At 39.5% G+C, this 21,816-nt stretch overlaps 2 protein-coding genes across 6 annotated transcripts in view; one reads left to right on the top strand and one right to left on the bottom strand.

Annotated features, from left to right (window-relative positions):
* The window catches only part of LOC131952414 (zinc finger protein 236), a 58,201-nt gene extending 46,826 nt beyond the window's left edge, over positions 1 to 11,375 (bottom strand). For all 5 annotated transcript variants that reach the window (XM_059315043.1, XM_059315046.1, XM_059315048.1 and 2 more), the window contains exon 1: positions 11,315 to 11,375. In XM_059315043.1, the coding sequence (XP_059171026.1) occupies positions 11,315 to 11,354 (40 nt within the window). In that variant the 5' untranslated portion in view covers positions 11,355 to 11,375. The remainder of the gene's footprint in view (positions 1 to 11,314) is intronic.
* A 3,852-nt stretch (positions 11,376 to 15,227) lies between these two features.
* Positions 15,228 to 21,805, top strand: LOC131952413 (aspartate--tRNA ligase, cytoplasmic). The gene is made up of 15 exons (XM_059315042.1): positions 15,228 to 15,370; positions 15,845 to 15,947; positions 16,172 to 16,343; positions 16,785 to 16,887; positions 17,286 to 17,388; positions 17,533 to 17,607; positions 17,820 to 17,988; positions 18,972 to 19,106; positions 19,239 to 19,386; positions 19,483 to 19,551; positions 19,834 to 19,954; positions 20,253 to 20,333; positions 20,769 to 20,880; positions 21,060 to 21,131; positions 21,378 to 21,805. Exons 1-15 carry the CDS (start codon positions 15,348 to 15,350, stop codon positions 21,467 to 21,469), a joined length of 1,578 nt encoding a protein of 525 aa, XP_059171025.1. The 5' UTR covers positions 15,228 to 15,347; the 3' UTR covers positions 21,470 to 21,805.
* The last annotated feature ends 11 nt before the right edge of the window (positions 21,806 to 21,816 follow it).

The following is a 21,816-nucleotide window of genomic DNA, read 5'->3' as shown; positions in this document are numbered from 1 at the left end:
ACTCCCCCCCCCCCCCTCTGGCTAAATACTCAACACCTCTTGACCACGCCTATGTTAGGTCAGTCTCTGGCTAATATAAAAAATACTATTAGACCACTTCTGTTTGTTATTCTCCGTCAAATATCGCCTCAATATTCCATCAGACACGACAATATTTATGACATATTAACGGTGAACCATTTGCTTCACAAGTGCCCATACCATGATCGGCCTGCCTCATACACAACACATTACGCGTCAGTTCGGCCATCAAAACCTAATCAATATAATCGATACTCAAAATATCGATGCAGGCAGATCCAATACAAAAATCACCAGAGACTATTCTATTAGTACAGGCAAGAATGAACACTGGATATTTTTTTTAAAAATATAACGAAGATGTAACAGCAAGATTAACTTACCTCACGCGTGGTTTTAATTTACTAGTCCGATGTGAGGCGGAGAGTGTCTGTAGTGGGAGGTATGATGCGCGCATGGAGCTTGTGGACAGGCGCTTGTGTTGGCGGTGAGTACATTGGTGTGATGTCGATCGCCGGCACGTGAGCGAGCCGGCTACGTATGGCCAGAGGACGGTGGCTAGCCATGCATCCCGATGTTTCTCAGGCTAAAAATAGACTGTCAGCATGCTCAAGTAGATGGGGGTAGGGTCTGCGTGGTGGTGGCGGCGGAAAATAAAACACTTCCGCCTAGACAATGGAAATGATACGAACGTGTTGTGTGACACACTCGCCATCATGAATGGCGCGGGTCGTGATCTTCAACAAAATAATTTAATCCAATATCTCATTAACTGGGCAGCAAGTCAAAAATAGAATTTAAATTTTAAAATGTAGGCCTAAATATATATATATATATATATATATATATATATATATATATATATATATATATATATATATATATATATATATATATATATATATATATATATATATATATATATATATATATATATATATATATATATATATATATATATATATATATATATATATATATATAAATGGCGGACAAAGACAATCCCTTACTTTCGGACAAAATGTAATTGGCCAATCAAGGTTTTAGGGACAAGGTCTGTGAGACGAAAATAGAATTCTTCTGATGATCTCATGAAATGTATTTATCGATACTTTGCAATACGGACTTGCACCTTTCGATACCCATTGTGTTTCACGTGCGTGCGTGTTACGTCAGCATAAATGTCAAGGTTTTACGGACGAGGGAATGGGGGGGGGGGGGGGGGACAATCTAATTTGCCTCAAAGAACGTCGTTTTAAAAATTTATCGCTGGAAAAGTTTCATTTTTTTTATTCCAATGTATTTTTTTTTAAATTCTTTTGATAAATGCCTCTATTCCCCTCCCGAAACGTTGTAACCTCAAAAAATACAAGATTGGACACAAATGCTAAGAAATTAAGCAGACAGTACAAGGTTACACGAACTTACACACTGACACTTGGGCGGAGGACAGGATATCATCAACCAAATTCTACTCGGCCTCAAGTACGTTCTGTATTTTTTGAGAAACCGGAAGGGGGAGTAAATGGAAATCGCTCAAAAGTTGAACAAAAAAAAACACACAAATTTGCTGCTATATATAAAATTTCCTCAACCTAACTGATAAAGTACTCTAGTTATCAAGCTTACGTACAAACACACATACACAGATGAACAGGATTGCAAAATTAAGTTTTTACTTTTAGGCTCTTAAAGGCTGTAAACGTTAAACTATGGTATAATCTCGAGTTACATTTGTTTTGCACGATTACAGTACATCCTGTATAATTCGATACGCGAAAGTAAAACGGTGAAAAATGTCTAAGACTCATTTAATTATTCAACACGATTACAATATTTCTTCTATTCTCTGTTGATGAGGAAGTAAAATTGGAATAGGTATACCATTCTACTCTTAATTTACTAGCATAACTTTTTAAATATTTTTTTTATAAAACGGTTCCTGACCTGCAGGACTCACAGAGATGTGGTAGATATAAAAACTGTAAACAATGAGGCGTTTGTGGCCATAATTGTTTCAATATCCTGAATTGTGAATCCAGAAACATGTAAGCGGGGAACTAGTTAAATATGTTCATAAGTGTGTGTGTGGGGGGGGGGGGGGTACTTGGCATAGTGCATATGTTTTGGAGGGATGGTTATCATGTGTAAGTTAGCCGAGTGTAGATGTATCACCTATGGGGCCTTACGCAACACACACATTTCACAAGATATCACAAAAAAATGTTAAGCTGGATAGACCAAGAGGCCTAAGCCACACGAAATATACGATAGTATTTTAAAATAAATCACGTGACTATAACCAGTGTTGCTATTTATAGCTCACTCAACAAATATCCACTGAACCTGATTTCGTGCAACACAAATGTTTATTTTAACAAGTCTAATCTAGTCAACCTGCATGCGTCTCCAATCAATTTTGTAGAAATAAAAAAACCAACTATAACCATTCAAACCTAGCGGAGCCACATTCCCATCAGCATCGATCTCGCGGTACTATCGATAACAACTGACCGATATCGATTTAACGATTTCAGCATACTACATACACTACACCCGTAGGATCGGCCTCTGTATAAATTTACCTTCTAACTTTAGGGCTCATTTCAAAACGTCACCTCGTGTTGTAGTTAACACTGTAGATAAGATGAAGACAAAAAATCTCACAATATAGGGCTGAGTACATCCCCTATCGTAACCCGGCCACAGTGGTGTGTGCACCCGTTTATTATCATACACCCCCCCCCACCCCACTACTCATATAACCATAAATCGCCTAGACCCAGCGTAAATGCACATCTATTTATAGGTTTCATATTTATGGCTAAGTTTGAATTAATGAGATGGCAAGCAAAGCCGAATGATTGACTGGTAGCAGATCTTGTGCTGGGTGGCGGGTAGCATATTTTGTGCCGGGTAGCGGGTAGCAGATCTTGTGCCGGGTAGCAGATCTTGTGCCGGGTAGCGGGTAGCAGATCTTGTGCCGGGTAGCGGGTAGCAGATCTTGTGCCGGGTAGCGGGTAGCAGATCTTGTGCCGGGTAGCGGGTAGCAGATCTTGTGCCGGGTAGCGGGTAGCAGATCTTTTACCGGGTAGTAGATCTTGTGCCAGGTAGCGGGTAGCAGATCTTGTGCTGGGTAGCAGATCTTGTGCTGGGTAGCAGATCTTGTGCCGTATAGCGGGTAGCAGATCTTGTGCCGGGTAGCAGATCTTGTGCCGGGTAGCAGATCTTGTGCCGGGTAGCAGATCTTGTGCCGGGTAGCAGATCTTGTGCCGGGTAGCAGATCTTGTGCCGGGTAGCAGATCTTGTGCCGGGTAGCAGATCTTGTGCCGGGTAGCAGATCTTGTGCCGGGTAGCAGATTTTGTGCCGGGTAGCAGATCTTGTGCCGGGTAGCAGATCTTGTGCCGGGTAGCGGGTAGCAGATCTTGTGCCGGGTAGCAAATTTTGTGCCGGGTAGCAGATCTTGTGCCGGGTAGCAGATCTTGTGCCGGGTAGCAGATCTTGTGCCGGGTAGCAGGTAGCAGATCTTGTGCCGGGTAGCGGATCTTGTGCCAGGTAGCAGATCTTGTGCTGGGTAGCAGATCTTGTGCCGGGTAGCAGATCTTGTGCCGGGTAGCGAGTAGCAGATCTTGTGCCAGGTAGCGGGTAGCAGATCTTTTGTCGGGTAGCAGATCTTGTGCCGGGTAGCAAATCTTGTGCTGGGTAGCAGATCTTTTGCCGGGTAGCAGATCTTGTGCCGGGTAGCAGATCTTGTGCCGGGTAGCAGATCTTGTGCCGGGTAGCAGATCTTGTGCCGGGTAGCAGATCTTGTTCCAGGTAGCAGATCTTGTGCCGGGTAGCGGGTAGCAGATCTAGTGCCGGGTAGCAGATCTTGTGCCGGGTAGCAGATCTTGTGCCAGGTAGCGGGTAGCAGATCTAGTGCCGGGTAGCAGATCTTGTGCCGGGTAGCAGATCTTGTGCCGGGTAGCAGATCTTGTGCCGGGTAGCGGGTAGCAGATCTAGTGCCGGGTAGCAGATCTTGTGCCGGGTAGCAGATCTTGTGCCGGGTAGCGGGTAGCAGATCTAGTGCCGGGTAGCAGATCTTGTGCTGGGTAGCAGATCTTGTGCCAGGTAGCGGGTAGCAGATCTTGTGCCGGGTAGCGGGTAGCAGATCTTGTGCCGGGTAGCGGGTAGCAGATCTTGTGCCGGGTAGCAGATCTTGTGCCGGGTAGCAGATCTTGTGCCGGGTAGCGGGTAGCAGATCTAGTGCCGGGTAGCAGATCTTTTGCCGGGTAGCAGATCTTGTGCCGGGTAGCAGATCTTGTGCCGGGTAGCAGATCTTGTGCCGGGTAGCAGATCTTGTTCCAGGTAGCAGATCTTGTGCCGGGTAGCGGGTAGCAGATCTAGTGCCAGGTAGCAGATCTTGTGCCGGGTAGCAGATCTTGTGCCAGGTAGCGGGTAGCAGATCTAGTGCCGGGTAGCAGATCTTGTGCCGGGTAGCAGATCTTGTGCCGGGTAGCGGGTAGCAGATCTAGTGCCGGGTAGCAGATCTTGTGCCGGGTAGCAGATCTTGTGCCGGGTAGCGGATCTTGTGCTGGGTAGCAGATCTTGTGCCAGGTAGCGGGTAGCAGATCTTGTGCCGGGTAGCGGGTAGCAGATCTTGTGCCGGGTAGCGGGTAGCAGATCTTGTGCTGGGTAGCAGATCTTGTGCCGGGTAGCGAGTAGCAGATCTTGTGCCGGGTAGCGGGTAGCAGATCTTGTGCTGGGTAGCAGATCTTGTGCCGGGTAGCGAGTAGCAGATCTTGTGCCGGGTAGCGGGTAGCAGATCTTGTGCTGGGTAGCAGATCTAGTGCCGGGTAGCAGATCTTGTGCTGGGTAGCAGATCTTGTGCCAGGTAGCGGGTAGCAGATCTTGTGCCGGGTAGCGGGTAGCAGATCTTGTGCCGGGTAGCGGGTAGCAGATCTTGTGCCGGGTAGCGGGTAGCAGATCTTGTGCCGGGTAGCGGGTAGCAGATCTTGTGCTGGGTAGCAGATCTTGTGCCGGGTAGCGAGTAGCAGATCTTGTGCCGGGTAGCGGGTAGCAGATCTTGTGCTGGGTAGCAGATCTTGTGCCGGGTAGCAGATCTTGTGCCGGGTAGCATCGATCCAGCCTAATGCCATCGAACACACGTAAAAGCACTAGAGGTAAAGGACACACGGCTCAACCTTGGTGCTTTGTGCCTACCTGGGACCAAGGGTTCTAAAAGTATAACCCACAAGCCCTTGGTGAGACACAGTATGGTAGCTAGTTGCGCTCACGATGTATCCATAGCCAAAATCCATAGGTCAGTCGGCCTATAGGTCAGCTAAAATCCATAGGCCAGATGGCCCACAGGTAAGCAACAATCCATAGGTCAGTCGGCCTACAGGTAGGCAAAAATTCATAGGTCAGTTGGCCCACATGTAAGCAAAAATTCATAGGTCAGTTGGCCCACAGGTAAGCAACAATCCATAGGTCGGCCTACAGGTAAGCAACAATCCATAGGTCAGTTGGCCTACAGGTAAGCAACAATCCATAGGTCGGCCTACAGGTAAGCAACAATCCATAGGTCAGTTGGCCTACAGGTAAGCATCAATCCATAGGTCAGTCGGCTGACAGGTGACAGCAAAACCAATCGGTCAGTACAGCCTCTGGGCCATTGATACAGAAAACAGCCATCATTAGAGCGGATCAACGACGATCAAGGCTCAATTAACCCACCGGTCATCTACCATTATCGCGCAAAAACTCATCCCCCCCCCCCCCAGGGGTGCAGGTAAGTGAACGGATAGAAATATTTCTTGGTAGCTTATTATAACCTAAATACACGGTTGCGATAGTTTTAAAATACCACACGAACCTTCACAATACAATCTGTAGGTGCTGATACAGCTTAGTGTATCACACGGCCTTCACAATACAATCTGTAGGCGCTGATACAGCTTAGTGTACCACACACGGCCCTTCACAATACAATCTGTAGGTGCTGATACAGCTTAGTGTACCACACACGGCCCTTCACAATACAATCTGTAGGCGCTGATACAGCTTAGTGTACCACACACGGACCTTCACAATACAATCTGTAGGTGCTGATACAGCTTAGTGTATCACACGGCCTTCACAATACAATCTGTAGGCGCTGATACAGCTTTGTGTACCACACGGCCACACGGCCTTCACAATACAATCTGTAGGTGCTGATACAGCTTTGTGTATCACACGGCCCTTCACAATACAATATGTAGGTGCTGATACAGCTTTGTGTATCAGGTACGGGAAGAGGGATAGAAGCGCTTGGCGTAGATCAATTGATGATTTACATACAACGTGCAACGTTATGATAATAAAAAACAGTCTATTGTCTTGCCTTGAATAAAATTGCTCAGGAAAATTTTAAATAGCAGACTCTGTCTGGCACCGCCATGTGAATAATCAATATAAGACTGCGGTACTCGTGCACTAGTTTATCACGTGGTGCTAATGCACTCGCTTATCATGCCGCGGTGCTTATGTACTAGTTTATCATGAGGTACTCATGTACTAGTTTATCATGTGGTACTCATGCACTAAAGTATTATACTTATGTACTAATTTTTTAGCTCAACCCAAAAACGCAATAAAGCGGGAGTGATCTTATTAAAGTTTATGTTGCATGCTTGCATAACTTTAATTATAATGGTACATCCATTGCAATCGGGCTATAGTTTTAAATTTATTTTTTTAATACTTACTTTTTTTTTAATAGAATCGAAGCGCGTAGAAAAAAATACGCACCAAATGTTGGCAAACTATTTATTTAAATAGTGCGGAAAGTCAGAATTTTACAAAGGAAACCTTGATTAATTTTTAAAAAGTTAACGTCTTATTATGTCAGATTTTATGTAACAATGAATTGCCGTCGAGTCTTGATCTACGTGAAAAATCTGAAAGAAGTCAGTCCGTTAGAAGTGGTGGAAATTTCGCTCGCAAGTTTCCGCCCATGGCGGATGATAGACCGAGGAATCAAGTTAAATAAATTTTTATTGTTTTTTTTTTTTTGAGAAATTGGAAATAGCGTAAAGTACAACTTCCGGTAATCGGAAATTATCCAAAATCTGAAAGACACCAGTATATAAGATGTAATACCTACGTATGATATTTTGTTCACCCGACGAAAATGGTATTCGCGTCATCGGCGTTTTATAAATTGGAAATAGAGATGTCGAAGGTCACTCAAAAACTGAAAGTAATAGACCTAGACGTGTAAGATATTTTACTTATAAATAAAAATATCGTCGACAGACAGACAGACAGGCAGACAGACAGTCAGGCAGGCAGGCAGGCAGACAGACAGACAGACAGACAGACAGACAGACAGACAGACAGACAGACAGACAGACAGACAGACAGACAGACAGACAGACAGACAGACAGACAGACAGACAGACAGACAGACAGACAGACAGACAGACAGACAGACAGACAGACAGACAGACAGACAGACAAAACTGCAAAATTAAGTTTCTACACTCTATACACCAGAACTTAAAACCAAACAGTGAATGGCCAGACAACAGTTCCGGGACTGCTGTGGAAATGCTGGATTGATCAATACAGGGGTATTTTGTCTCTCAAATAATTTTTGATTCGGGTCCAAATGAAAATGCATTTTGCGTGCACATGCGTGGTAAAAAAAATAGTTAAATAAAAAAAGATTAACAATAATTCATTAGCTTTGAAATGGGTTAAAACTTTTAGCGAACTGTAATTTGATTCAAGTTTATTCTTTGTTTACTTTGTGACACTTGTCAAAATGTTAGATGTCAACAGAACTAAAGGGAGTCCAGAGAATACTGTGTTAACTGGTACTTTAAATAAGACCTTGTGACTTGCCAAATATACGTCTTGTATAAAGCAGCTTACAAAGCCTAAGGGTAGAACGTCGTTATCTTTCCTTATTCTTAGACATCTAACCCGAAAATCTCGAGTTCGAATCCCGGGGCTTGAGTCGATATGTAGAACGTCCCTGAGTCCAACCAGCTCTGATGGGTACCTGTCTATAATACTGCAATGGCTGTCGTATTAGCAACGACATTTACAGTTTGATGCTCTGGGTATTTTATTTTAAATGCTTTATTTTGGCTGAACGAAATAGTGGAAAAAGAGATTCCCTGTGTAATTTATGTTTAATTTTACTTGAGTGGGATACATGATAAAAAAATAAATAATCCCCTCTCTCCCACCTGTAAACTAAATGGACAAGGTAGAGAGTGGCATAGTGGCAGTGACTCTTTCTCTGACCAAACGGGGGGGGGGGGGGGGGGGGGGAAATACAGCTAGTTTATGCAGAGGCGTAGCGGGGGGGGGGGGCGGGGTGAGTACATATATCCCCGGGCGCCGACCTTAGGGGGCGCCAAAATGGGTGCAAATTTTAAGTTTGAGGGGGGTTGCAAATCTAAAGTATGAAAAAGGGGGGGGGGGGTGTAAATCGAAAGTGTGAGGGGGGGGGGGGGGTGCATGCAAATCGCCAAATTGAAAGTTTGTCCCCGGGCGCATACCTCTAGAGACGGTATGGCGTATCGAAATTGTTCATTGGTGTCCTAACCCTAACCCTGATCTGAGCTTGGCCCTAACCCCGAGACGAATTTGACAGGGAAAAAATCAACTCGACCCGTGAGTCTTTCCGTGTAAAGTTGCCGTGCCGGCTGACATAGAAGAACCGAGATAGATAGCAGTGAGATACTAAAGTTACAAGACCCATTCCCCCCCCCCCCCCCCGGGTTCGGATACAAGCTGGTGATTGTCCCACCTCAAACAGTTCGATCTGTATCGCTTATTGAACGCATGTTAACCCGAACCCGCGCTAGCCTAGCCTTCAAATCACGTGGTCTGAACAATAGCTGGTCCATACCTGACGTCACGAGATGGTAGTTTTACCCCCCCCCCCCCCCACCCCATTCTTTTGGTCTCACGTTGTCAATATATGACGTCACACAATGGCAGTTTTTACCCCCACCCCTACCTCCCTCTTTAGGTCTCACGATTCCAATCTCTGAAGTCACACAATGGTAGTTTTACCCCCACCCCCTTCTTTTGGTCTCACGTTGTCAATATATGACGTCACACAATGGTAGTTTTACCCCCACCCCCTTCTTTTGGTCTCACGTTGTCAATATATGACGTCACACAATGGTAGTTTTACCCCCACCCCCCTTCTTTTGGTCTCACGTTGTCAATATATGACGTCACACAATGGTAGTTTTACCCCCACCCCCTTCTTGTCGCCTCACGTTGTCATACAAAAACGTACCATTCCCCGTCCCAAAGCAGTACAACATTCAGCACCCCATCTTCTTAAGTTTTTTTTTTTTTTTAACAAAATATACTGGAGGGGGGAGTGTAATTAAGATCTAATTAGTCGTATGAAAATTGCTCATTGACATTTCGATGGCACATTGTAGTCAAACCCACGATTACATAACCTGAAAGTCTTGAACTTCTGGACGTTGGCTTCAGCTCACATGACATCACTGAGTTCACCCAGCTCTAATGGGTACCTGGCTCGAGTCGGGGAAAGTAAAGACGGTAAGGCGAAGTGCTTAACAAGCATATGTCGCAGTCAGAGAAACAGATTAATTCTACTTCATCTACCCAATGGACAATTTAGTTAGAAAGGGATACTTTTTTCAGTTTGTTGTATAAATGCTCCTTAAATAATAATGTATCAGAAGTACCACCACGTCTAACATTTGACTACATTCCATAACATATCACAAGGCAAACGTTGATGCTAAAGCAATGGCTGCCTGATACCCAATACTCTACCGTACCTTAATTCTCTTCTATTAAAACACACTGATTTATGGCTCCTGTTTTAAAAATAGACTCGACTGCTGAACACGCATTTATCTCGACTAAAATCTTATGCGACACTGTTCTGACATAGCCGAGACGTACCCAGTTGTGCACGCACGCTCAGTTTTAGCGCGCATTCAGCCATGGCAGTCACACGACCGCGCTTGCGGAGCCGGAAAGGACAGGACGAGTGTGTGCTGTGTGCCCTTGCTTCTCAGCCTGTGTCACGGCATATCAACAAGTGCGCAAACAACTCTCCCCTACCCCTGAAGATAAGCCGAGACCTCCTACCCCCATCTCGCGACACAATTTGGACTAGCTCGCCAGCACGGTCTTGCACCCCTTGAGTGCACACGTTTTTTGCTCTAATGGGGCCTACCTGTCTCGTGAGATAAGCCGGCGACAATGGGCGGGTTACTCAGGAATCGAAATCGCTCTACCATGTCAGGCCATGGAGATTTAAGTAGCGTACCAAAGCTACGCATTTTGTTTCACCCAATAAAATGAAGTTGAATCTATCACTAAGGTTATAATATATGGAGTAATAAATTACATGGGTTGCATCAAACAAAATATAAACAAAATAAACGGAAACCGTATGCATGCATATAAATAATGATAAACTATAGCCTAGAATAGCAAGGCCTAAAATGCTGTTAAACTATAACACTACTCAACAATCCACATGACAAATGCCATACATTACGACACATTTTTTTAATCTATTCGATTTCAAAATCTAGATCTAGTTTGATTTAGATATATTAGAATTAAATTTGATAGCATTTAGATCTAGATCTAGTATTAATTATTAATCTAGATCTAGATCTAGATTAGGTTAATCTATGCAAAAGAAATTTAAGAATGAAAACATCCATTTTGTCACAGCATTTACTAGAGACTAGATCTAGATTTCTAGATCTAAATCTAGATCTAATCTAGATCTAGATTTAGAATCTAGATTAGATATCTAGATCTTGAATCTAAATCTAATAAAAATGTACAATGCTTTGCCTACAATGATATTAAAAAATTATTGATATATTCAAATTCTAGATGTAAGGCAAGAGTCTAAAAAGTGTGAATGCAAATTAGCTAGAAGATCTAGATCTAGAATCTAGATCACTAGATCTAGATCTAGAATCTAGATCTACTTTTTACTCGTTTTCACTTAAATAATCGAGCTCTATTCTAGAATAGAAATTAGAATCATCTAAAAAAATCAAAATAAATTTTAATAAATGAAATGAAACTAGAATCTAGATCTAGATCTAGAATCTAGAATCTAGATCTAGATCTAGATCTAGATCTAGAACAGAATTTTATGTAGATTTCTATTTGTTTTTATTTTACTTAATAGGTCTTAATTAATAGGATCTACTAGTGAAGTGAAGTAGATATTAATATTATTAAACGAATGCTAAGTAGTAAGTAAACAATTTATTTTTAAAAACTTACTGCTCATTTGTCTACATCTTCTTGTTGTAGATCTAGACATACTTTCTTCTAGATTCTCTAGTTTCTTTTTGCGATAGCAGTTTGTAAACAAGCGCGACAAACTATGAGAGAATCTTCACTACAAAAAAATCAGTCTTCTCCCTTCCGATTGAGGTCAAAAGTTATTAATAGCCGGCTTGTACCAGATTATTTTTGTCCAACCAACTTCCTGCTAGTCAGATCAAGGCAATGGGTCGAGACGAGTCCAAAGTATTCGCACACTAAGAACAATTGAATGTATGTATCGTGGGGGGGGGGGGGGGGGAGGGCTAAGGGAAAAAACAGTCTTTATAAATTAATAGATTGCGCTAATGAGCTTTTTTTTTTATTAATTAAAGGGTTGTCGGTTGTGGACAGTCATGAACGAAAGGCAGTTTCTACAGCATTTTCATTGAATTTTCAAATGTGTCCTGCCAAACGGAAATGGTACCTAAGCTACATATACTCAAACAATAAGAAAAATAAACAGTTTGATTACCACTAGCGCAATTTCTCCACAACCGGGGCAGCTTAACGTACATTAAAGGAAACCTATGCAATGTGCAGAATGGAAAGGGAATGGGAGGGATGCACATGCAGATCCGATCGATTTTGTGAGAAAATTCATTAAAAAATTAAATAAGATAAAAATTGAATTGGCCGGAGAATATTAATTCACTTAAAAAAGATAAAGCAGCTCGTTCTTCATTGTAAGAGTTTAAGAAAATGTGCCTTTTATGAAATGAAATTTTAATTCAAAGCAAACAAGGCCTAAAGTCATAAGCGTATACGCTTCAAGACTTAGACCTAAGGCAGGTGTCAAAAAGACCGTTCTAAGTATTAGTAGGAGAGAAAAAAGGATACATGAATAATATTCATATTAAAGGATCAATAGACAATAATAATAACTTAATTCCATGCAGATTCACCCAATGTGTGCTGGAATGTTGAAAAAGGAAATATTTTTGTTAGAAGCTACGCCGTACGCTAATTTAGCAGATTCCAAGGTTACCAATAATTACTCAGAACTCTCCAGTAGCGTAGCGAGGGGGGGGGGGGACATATGTCCCCGGGGGCGCCAAAATGGCTTGGAAAAATAAATTGAAAGGTTGAGATGGTGCAAATCGAAAGTTTGAGAGGGGGGGTGCAAATCGAAATCTTGAGGGAGGGTGCAAATCGAAAAGTTTGTCCCCGGGCGCCGGGAAGGGTCGCTACGCCTCTGGAACTCTCTCTTGCCCAAACCCAGCTTAGCCTTCTACCCTCACAGACTAGTATTTCCGATGGTTGTAGGACACAATGCCGACATACAAAAGTAATCAAATTATGGGCGTAGGACACAATGCCGACATACAAAAGTAGTAGACAGATGAGCGTAGGACACAATGCCGACATACAAAAGTAACCAACAGATGAGTGTAGGACACAATGCCGACATACAAAAGTAGTAGACAGATGAGAGCAGGACACAATGCCGACATACAAAAGTAGTAGACAGATGAGCGTAGGACACAATGCCGACATACAAAAGTAACCAACAGATGAGTGTAGGACACAATGCCGACATACAAAAGTAGTAGACAGATGAGAGCAGGACACAATGCCGACATACAAAAGTAGTAGACAGATGAGCGTAGGACACAATGCCGACATACAAAAGTAGTAGACAGATGGGTGTAGGACACAATGCCGACATACAAAAGTAGTAGACAGATGAGCGTAGGACACAATGCCGACATACAAAAGTAGTAGACAGATGAGCGTAGGACACAATGCCGACATACAAAAGTAGTAGACAGATGAGCGTAGGACACAATGCCGACATACAAAAGTAGTAGACAGATGGGTGTAGGACACAATGCCGACATACAAAAGTAGTAGACAGATGAGCGTAGGACACAATGCCGACATACAAAAGTAGTAGACAGATGGGTGTAGGACACAATGCCGACATACAAAAGTAATCAACAGATGAATGTAGGACACAATGCCGACATACAAAAGTAATCAACAGATGAATGTAGGACACAATGCCGACATACAAAAGTAAGCAACTGATGGGTGTAGGACACAATGCCGACATACAAAAGTAACCAAATGATTGGCGTAGGATACAAGGCCGACGTATAAAAATTACAAACCTATGACTTGCAGTGTTTCTTCCAGACTTTTTTCTCCGGGGGGGGCACTTGAAATTTTCGGGGGGGCGGTAGACTTTCTTCGGGGGGGGGGGGCGGACACTGTTAAAAGTATATTTTTTCTATATAAATTACATAAATTTCATTTCGTTCGGGGGGGGGGGGGGGCGGTAAAAAAATTTCGGGGGGGGGGGGGGGGGCTTTGCCCCCCCCCCCCCCCCCCGAAGAGATGCCTAGAAGAACTCTGATGACTTGGAGAATCCTCCACCTCTTTATTGAGTACCCCTTGCACAAAGGTCTAGTTCGATATTTACACTAAATTGTGTCAATCTTCTGTGCTTTTCTCGAGGCGTCATTTTATTAAAGTGTGCATAGATGGAGCTACGATGTCCGTGGAAGGGGCACTTATAATTTTAGGGAGGGGTGCACAGTGTTTAGAATATTCTTTTTATTTAAATTATATATTTGTTCTATTTCGTCTATGGGGTGGGAGGGGAGGGGGTGATGGGCTCGTGGGAAATGTCTGAAAGAAAACTCTGGTAACAGGACTGTGATGGTGGGAGTAAGAGGTGTTCCGCCCCATCTAGCACTCGCTACACAAATATAATTGTGTAGGCTGACACAATCGAGACAAAAAATGTCTAGATTAGGATCCGGTTGCCATAATGCGTGGGTGGTTATACTTGGGTTATTTATTATGTCTGATGTAAACTGCTCTTTTCTCCGAGATTGACACAGGCCTAAGTATCAGTGGCGTCACAATAATGGGTGTCACCCGCGGTGTGGTAAATAAAGGTGTCACTCCTTCCAACAATTTCGTATTTTCAGTTTTTTTTTATACCCCTCTCTCTCTGGTACAATTTTATTATTTTAACTGGATAACACATTAAATGGGAAGGGGGAGGGAAGTGGAGTTCAAATCGTCAATAAAGCCTAACGTCATTTATAGTACATCCTCAAGGCCGAAGATATTTGGATTTACATGTATTGTTTCCTTACCTATTCACATCTAACATACTTTAATTCTCCGCCCCCCCCCCCCCCCCCTTTTTCCCTTCACAGATCCGCCTAATGAACTAGACTGTTTTAAGAAAATACCATTGCAAAACGATACATCATACAAACTGAGCGTCATGGCCTATTTAAAAATCAAAATATGTAAGTTATTTTTAGCTCAAAACTATGCTTATAACTGTCTTAATTGTTTTGGCTTCTAGGCTCTATAGATTCATTCTAGGCCTAAATCTATTGCTGCAATAGGCCTACATTGCTCTACGCATTACTGCGTATTGCAGCATGTTTTGAAGAAACCGAAAGGAACATTGTGATATTAGAAGCATCGATACAAATATCGATACTACAGAACATTAAAAAAAAAACTATTGAAATAACAGCACAGGGCTACAAAATGTGTGTTACACTTAAAAAATAAATATAATGTAGATCTCTACATAAACTTGCTGGTCCAAATAGTGAATGTTGAAATAATCAAACGAACATGTAAAGAAAATTCATCAAATATACATTGTTATTTTAGAGTACAAGAGTTCGACGAGGCGTAATGTTTTTCAAAATCTATTAAAGGCAATAAGATATTTACTGAAAATACATGCTACTGAAATATTTGTAACGTTACTTAAATAAAAATAAAAGCATCTAGACAGACTATATGCCAACTATCTGAAGAAAATTGCAAATCCTGAACTTATTAAAGTAAGCAATGAGTAGTATCGAGTATTAACAAGAGCTAATTTAGGCTCGATACCGTCCAGTGTGGGATGTAAACGTGCCAATGTTATTCTGCGAAAAAGCATAAAAGCGACGTTTTGTTTATAAAAATATAGGTCTAGATCTATAGATTTAGATCCAAAGATATTAAAATGAGCGGAGAAGAAGCTGTCGGGTAAGTTTATCAGCACGTTTTAATTAGATCTATCTTCTCATTTCTGATTATAAACATAGATCAACATCATGCCAATCCCTTTGCGTCCCCGATTCTGCTCAGCGTTGTGTACTGTTGTCAAATGTACTTTTGCACTACCGGCAGCTGTTTGTTGTTGTCTAAGTCGAGCTTAAGCTACTCGGACCCTTATCAAATACTATAATTCTAGATTCTATCAAGATCTAGATCTCTGGTCTCTGTAATATTTAAATTTTAGAATCGTCAACTAGCCTAGACCTAAATCATTTTCTTTTTCAATCATACACATTTTCAAGTTAGTTTTATAAATTCAATAGGCCTACAAATAACACCACAATCTTAGAATCTTTGGATTTTATTATTTACCCTTTTATAAAATTATAGTTTATTAATATTAGGCCTGATAAAATGTAGTCTAATTATATATATATATTTTTTTTACTAATGTTCTTGTAGGCCAGATGGGCTACCTGTTTCCAAAAAAGCTTTAAAAAAACAACAGAAAGAAGCTGAAAAGGCGGCCAAGAAAGCACAGTATAAAAAACCAACTGAACAAGAGGTAAGTTTTGCTATTTTTTCAACCCCGCACACCACTTTGAACTGATACAGTGTAATAGTGTAATATATCTGATAGCTACTTTATACTCTCCAGATATTGATGCCTTTAAAGATAAAAATCTCAAATTATCTGATTTTTTTCCTATATTTATGTCAGGTAAAAAAAAAAATAGGCCCCCCTAATGAATTTTAAAATTTAATAGCATGTTTAAAATTCTATTGTAGGCAGGTGAGAAAGAGGGGGAAGATGTATCCAAAGGCCTCTATGGAGTTTTACCACTCTTCCAATCACAAGAAAAGATTCAGCGCCGCCTCTATAAAATTTCAGAAATGTTGCCAGGCATTGCTGGAGAAAAAGTGTGGGTTAGAGGAAGATTGCATACTTGTAGGAGCAAAGGTAAAATTTAGGGGTCAACAGTAAAAAATGCATTTTTGTGGCAGGATAGATAAAGACAGCTGACCATGATACTATCATATCATTTGATAATATAGCAAAAAAAACGAATGACTTCTACTGCATCTGCAGCCTGAGATCTTCCTAGCTTAATAATAGCATCAAACTTCTTTATAATGAAATTATTATCACCTCTTTGGAAGACAATTTTTTTTTCTTTATACTATACAGTTAACATCATCAGAGGTCTTTTTATCTTTATTTTACTACATCTTTTGACAGTGTTCTAATTAGCAAAAAAAAAACCACCATAAGCTTACAACCTATTTTTTCTTCACTCTGAACTTTCGACCATTCTGTTAATTACAATGAAGCCATATGTACAAAGCACTATAGTCTGCAAATAACAATTTTTTGTTTTTGTATTCCCACCAATGTGATCAGGCAAGCAGTGCTTTTTTGTTATTAGGCAGCAGAAGTGGACTGTCCAGGGAGTAGCCATGCAGAATGAAACGATCAGCAAACAGATGATCAAGTTTATTTCAAGGTAAGATTTGGTGCCACTGTGATTAGTGTTTGGTAGATAAGAGATGAATGTTTCTGTCTGATGTTAGCATATGGTTTACTTGGATGGATGCAGTAGGAAAACTTGTCATGAAGTCTCTTCTACAGCAAAAATAATTTTTAAAAGTTTCAGCATAACATTCATACATTCATAAAGATGTTAGACACAATTCTTCAATCTTTAAAAATGTGTTTTTATTAAATTCATTAACAAATTTTATTTCATGTTCAGTAAGGTTAGAACTTAAAATTATTGTTTTTCCATCCTTTTCAATAAAAAGAAAGGATGTGCAGATGGTTATTTATCTGTATTTTACTGCTTGATTCTATTTATAATGTTATTTTTTAAACAAACTATTCTAATTTATTTTAAACTGCTAGTGTGACAGCTGAGTCAATCATTGATGTTGAGGGTGTGGTGCAAACAGTGGGTCAGAAAATACAGTCTTGTACACAGCAGGAAGTGGAGCTACATATCAAGCAGGTAGGTGCAGCACTGACAACTGGCTCTCTATAAATTCTTACTTTGTTATAGTTTTATAGTGTCAACTATTTTATATTGTGTTGAGAACACAATAAGTCTAATGTACAAAACATGGCATAATTGTTTGTTTTTGTGTGTGTGCAGATTTGGGTGGTTAGTGCAGCTGAGCCACGATTGCCCCTTCTTATTGAAGATGCTAGTCGACCTGAAGGAGAAGGGGTAAGTAGTACCACTCTATGATATCAGTAGGTAGTCCTGCTGTGTTTTCTTGTATACTTTCATGACAACATTTAATTCACTTTATTAAAAAAAATGTGTCAATCACCTTTTAGATGATAATTTCCATATTGTGTAGTTGTATAATGATTTATATTGATGTCTTAGAAATGTACCTTTTATAAAAATGTCTTTCAACCCACTTTACCCTCCAGGAACTGGCAACTGTCAATCAAGATACAAGGCTAGACAACAGGGTACTTGACCTTAGGACATTGACTAGTCAGTCTATTTTTAGACTAGAGGCTGGGGTGTGCAGATTCTTTCGTGACTATTTGACATCCAAAGGTTTTGTTGAAATCCACACACCTAAGATCATTTCAGGTTAGAAAACAACAGCTTGAAATAATTGCATTTTTATTAAATTGTTTGTGTTTTAAAATTATTTAATTTATCAAATACTAGGTGAAAATATTTTTTTATTATGTTTTCAACATCTGTAAAATAGATACATTGAGGGTGAACAACAAAATTTCAATTAAAATATCATCTACATTTTTCTGAAGTAGTTACCTAAAAGTCCATACCGAAATTAAGTATCCTAAGCAGACATTTGTTGTGAGTTTCTCTAAAGAGAACTCTTTAAATTCTAAGATTGATAACATCTAACTTTTAAAATACCTCAGTAAACAAACAAAAAAAGTTAGGAGATTAATATTAGCAGAAAAGCCACTATTATCACATTGTTAGGAAAAGTAAAGGTAGCTGGGGATAGTATTGACCTTAATATCCTTTCAAATGTGGAGGTCACAGAAACAGGTGAACAGGCTTCACTTTCCCCCACGGACAGTCAGGTTTGAAAAGGGAACTTACACAAGAGCTAATTTTAACAGAAGTACATAACTTAGTGGTTGTATGTTGCTCTACAAGGCTTTGCTCTCTTTGTTAGCACTAATTAGATTTCACAAAGCAAGTTTGTTAAGATGAGCTTTATCATTAGTCTTTTTTTTTTTAATTAAAAAACCCAAGGTAGCAATACAGTCTAAACATTAAGGTCTTTCAAAATTATGTAAAGTCACCAACTTACATAGCCACATAGATTTGAAATACTGTGTAGTAAATCAAAATTATTATAAATTTGTCAAAACTGATACCTTTCAAACAAACAAAAAAAACATTTTCTATAAAACCTTGGCCAGATAAAGATTAAAACCTTGTTCATAAGTACATTTTAATCCTGTAGTTTAGCTACAAGTCAACTTAAAACAAAAATGAAAATAGAAAAACTGTTTACTAGATTGCATATGGCTAAAATGACTGTTGTAAGAGGTATTGCTCTATTTGTTAGTTAAAATTACCATCCCCAGCTGCATCTGAGGGTGGTGCAAATGTTTTTGAAGTGACTTACTTCAAGACTAAAGCTTACATGGCCCAGTCCCCTCAGCTGTACAAGCAGATGGCAGTGTGTGCTGAGTTTGACAAGGTCTTCACTGTGGGAGCAGGTAGGCTACAAAACAAATACTGGATCTATCTTCAACTCACACTTTGTAAATAATCATGTCATGTCATTTTTTGTTTACATGAAAATAAAGATGCTTAAAGCACATTTTTAAAGCTTAGAATATAATTTTCAGTATTCCGTGCGGAGGATTCCAACACCCATCGCCACTTGACTGAGTTTGTTGGTCTAGATCTTGAGATGGCAATCAACTATCACTATCACGAGGTCCTTGATGTCATTGGTGATATGTTTGTTAACATGTTCAAAGGTCTACAGTCCGAGTAAGTACTATTTTATAAGCATTAAAAATTCATACAGGCTGTAGTCGGATTATTTTAACTTCTTATTTTATACTTTAAATTACAATTTTTTTTTAGGTATGCTGAGGAAATCAGTTTAGTCAACAAGCAATTCCCATCTGAGCCTTTTAAATTTCTGGAACCCAGGTAAAGTTTTAATGATACAGTACTTTTATATACTATAAGTAGTGCAGTGTTCCAATTAACCCACAACATTGTAATACATTTTTTTAAAGGTTTAACTCTTAAAGATACTGTGATAAATGGGTTTTTTGTGTTTAGTTTGATACTAAACTAAAATACACTGTTCAATGTTCTGTTTTGTGTTTGATACTAAACTAGAAATACACTGACTCACTGTGCAATGTTCTGTTTTGTGTTTAGTTTGATACTAAGCTACAAATACACTGTTCAATGTTTTGTGTCTAGTTTGATACTGAACTACAAGGATGGTGTGGAGATGCTGAGAAGTGCTGGCATTGAGATGGGAGATGAAGAAGATCTCACCACAGCCAATGAGAAGCTGTTAGGAAGACTGGTGAAAGCAAAGGTGCAGAAACGCAAAACTGGTTATTCTTGAGAGAGATACCTTCATTAAGGATTTATTAAATGTTTTTAAAAAATATTTAAAATTCCTTTTAGAAGAGTTCACTAATTTTAGTAATTTTATATTTTTCTCCATTTTTGAGAACTATAAAGCAATATTTTTTATTATTTTCTACATTATTTGCTTTTTTTTTTCTTGAAATAATTATAATTGGACTAAAGTTGGTTTTAAACAAAATAAGTTTCCCCTTAATATGCACTTAGTTCTATGAACATTTTGTCATGTTTTTACATTTTTTTAGTATGACACCGACTTTTTCATCCTGGACAAGTTTCCTCTTGCAGTCCGACCTTTCTACACCATGCCAGACCCCTTTGATTCAGTAAGCATTATTTTACAGATATTACTGTCTTGTATTGACTCATTTAATGTTAATACCAATGTAAAATTACTGTCTCTTTTGACTCATTTAATGTTAATACCGATGTAAAATTACTGTCTTTTATTGACTCATTTAATGTTAATACCAATGTAAAATTACTGTCTTTTATTGACTCATTTAATGTTAATACCAATGTAAAATTACTGTCTCTTTTGACTCATTTAATGTTAATACCGATGTAAAATTACTGTCTTTTATTGACTCATTTAATGTTAATACAGATGTAAAATTACTGTCTTTTATTGACTCATTTAATGTTAATACAGATGTAAAATTACTGTCTTTTATTGACTCATTTAATGTTAATACCAATGTAATATTACTGTCTTGTATCGACTCATTTAATGTTAATACCAATGTAAAATTACTGTCCAGAAATGGTCCAATTCCTATGACATGTTTATGAGGGGAGAAGAAATCTTGTCTGGTGCCCAGAGGATTCATGATCCAGAACTCCTGAGTAAAAGAGCTGAAGCTCATGGATGTCGTAAGTTGTTTTTTTTTTGGTTCATGTTATAAATTTGAGATACAACTACATTTTTTGTGTGTGTATTTTAGTTTTAGGATAGGAGTATTTCACAGTCTGCCCATGTGCTGTTTTGTGATGTTCTGTTTTAAAGTATACGTAACTTGCACCAAATTAAAATATTGTTTACTTGCCTACAGAGCTGGATAAAATCAAAGGTTACATCGACAGCTTCAGATATGGTGCTCCTCCTCATGGTGGGGGTGGGATTGGTAAGATTTATTTATATACTTTTTCTGACATTGATATAGTAATAATTGTTGAATTAATTATTATTAATCATAATAATAATCATTAATAATTAATTATAATAATCATTTGGTTTGGACTGGAAGGAAAAAAAATTGTTTACCAAATTTATGGGGGTTTTTTTTGCTCTAAATAATGAAAACTTATTGCTATTTATAAATTGATTAGAATTTTCATTTGATCTGAGACTAATTTTTTTGCATTGGCAGGTCTGGAGAGAGTGACCATGCTTTATCTGGGACTGGACAACATCAGGAAAACATCTTTGTTCCCTCGTGACCCCAAGAGGCTGACACCCTAAGTCACTTTAGTGTTGCTATGAGATTTAAAATCAACTTACTGTTTAATTAAACAATTAGGGTGGGTCAAAGCTACAGATATTGAAACATAAGCTCAGGTCTTGTTAATTAAGTAAGTTGTATCCTCTCCACCTGCTTGTTTGTGTACATCTCAAGTCAAATGTATTTATTCTTATTGCTTTAACATAACCCATGTGATGTCTGTATGTGCGCAGTGTTGTTGGTCACATTTCCCCCTTTTAAGTGTTTTTTTTTGGGTATGCAACTTTTTGTAAAATCAGTGAAAGTATGAAATGTCTGCCTCTAAATTTAGAGAATAAAAAATGTATTGAAAATACAAGCTGTGTTC

The sequence above is a fragment of the Physella acuta genome, unplaced genomic scaffold, assembly GCF_028476545.2.
Source record: "Physella acuta isolate Inbredline_101_S28 unplaced genomic scaffold, ASM2847654v3 ptg000872l, whole genome shotgun sequence".
Lineage (NCBI taxonomy): Eukaryota > Metazoa > Mollusca > Gastropoda > Physidae > Physella > Physella acuta.
The sequence above is the reverse complement of the archived record's forward strand: the minus strand, read 5'-3'. Positions and strand labels throughout refer to the sequence as shown.

Coding starts and splice junctions, on each gene's coding strand:
- LOC131952413 (XM_059315042.1), top strand. CDS start 15,348: ATGAGCGGAGAAGAAGCTGTCGG. Junction 15,371..15,844: donor AGCGGAGAAGAAGCTGTCGG/GTAAGTTTATCA, acceptor ATGTTCTTGTAG/GCCAGATGGGCTACCTGTTT. Junction 17,389..17,532: donor TGGAGCTACATATCAAGCAG/GTAGGTGCAGCA, acceptor GTGTGTGTGCAG/ATTTGGGTGGTTAGTGCAGC.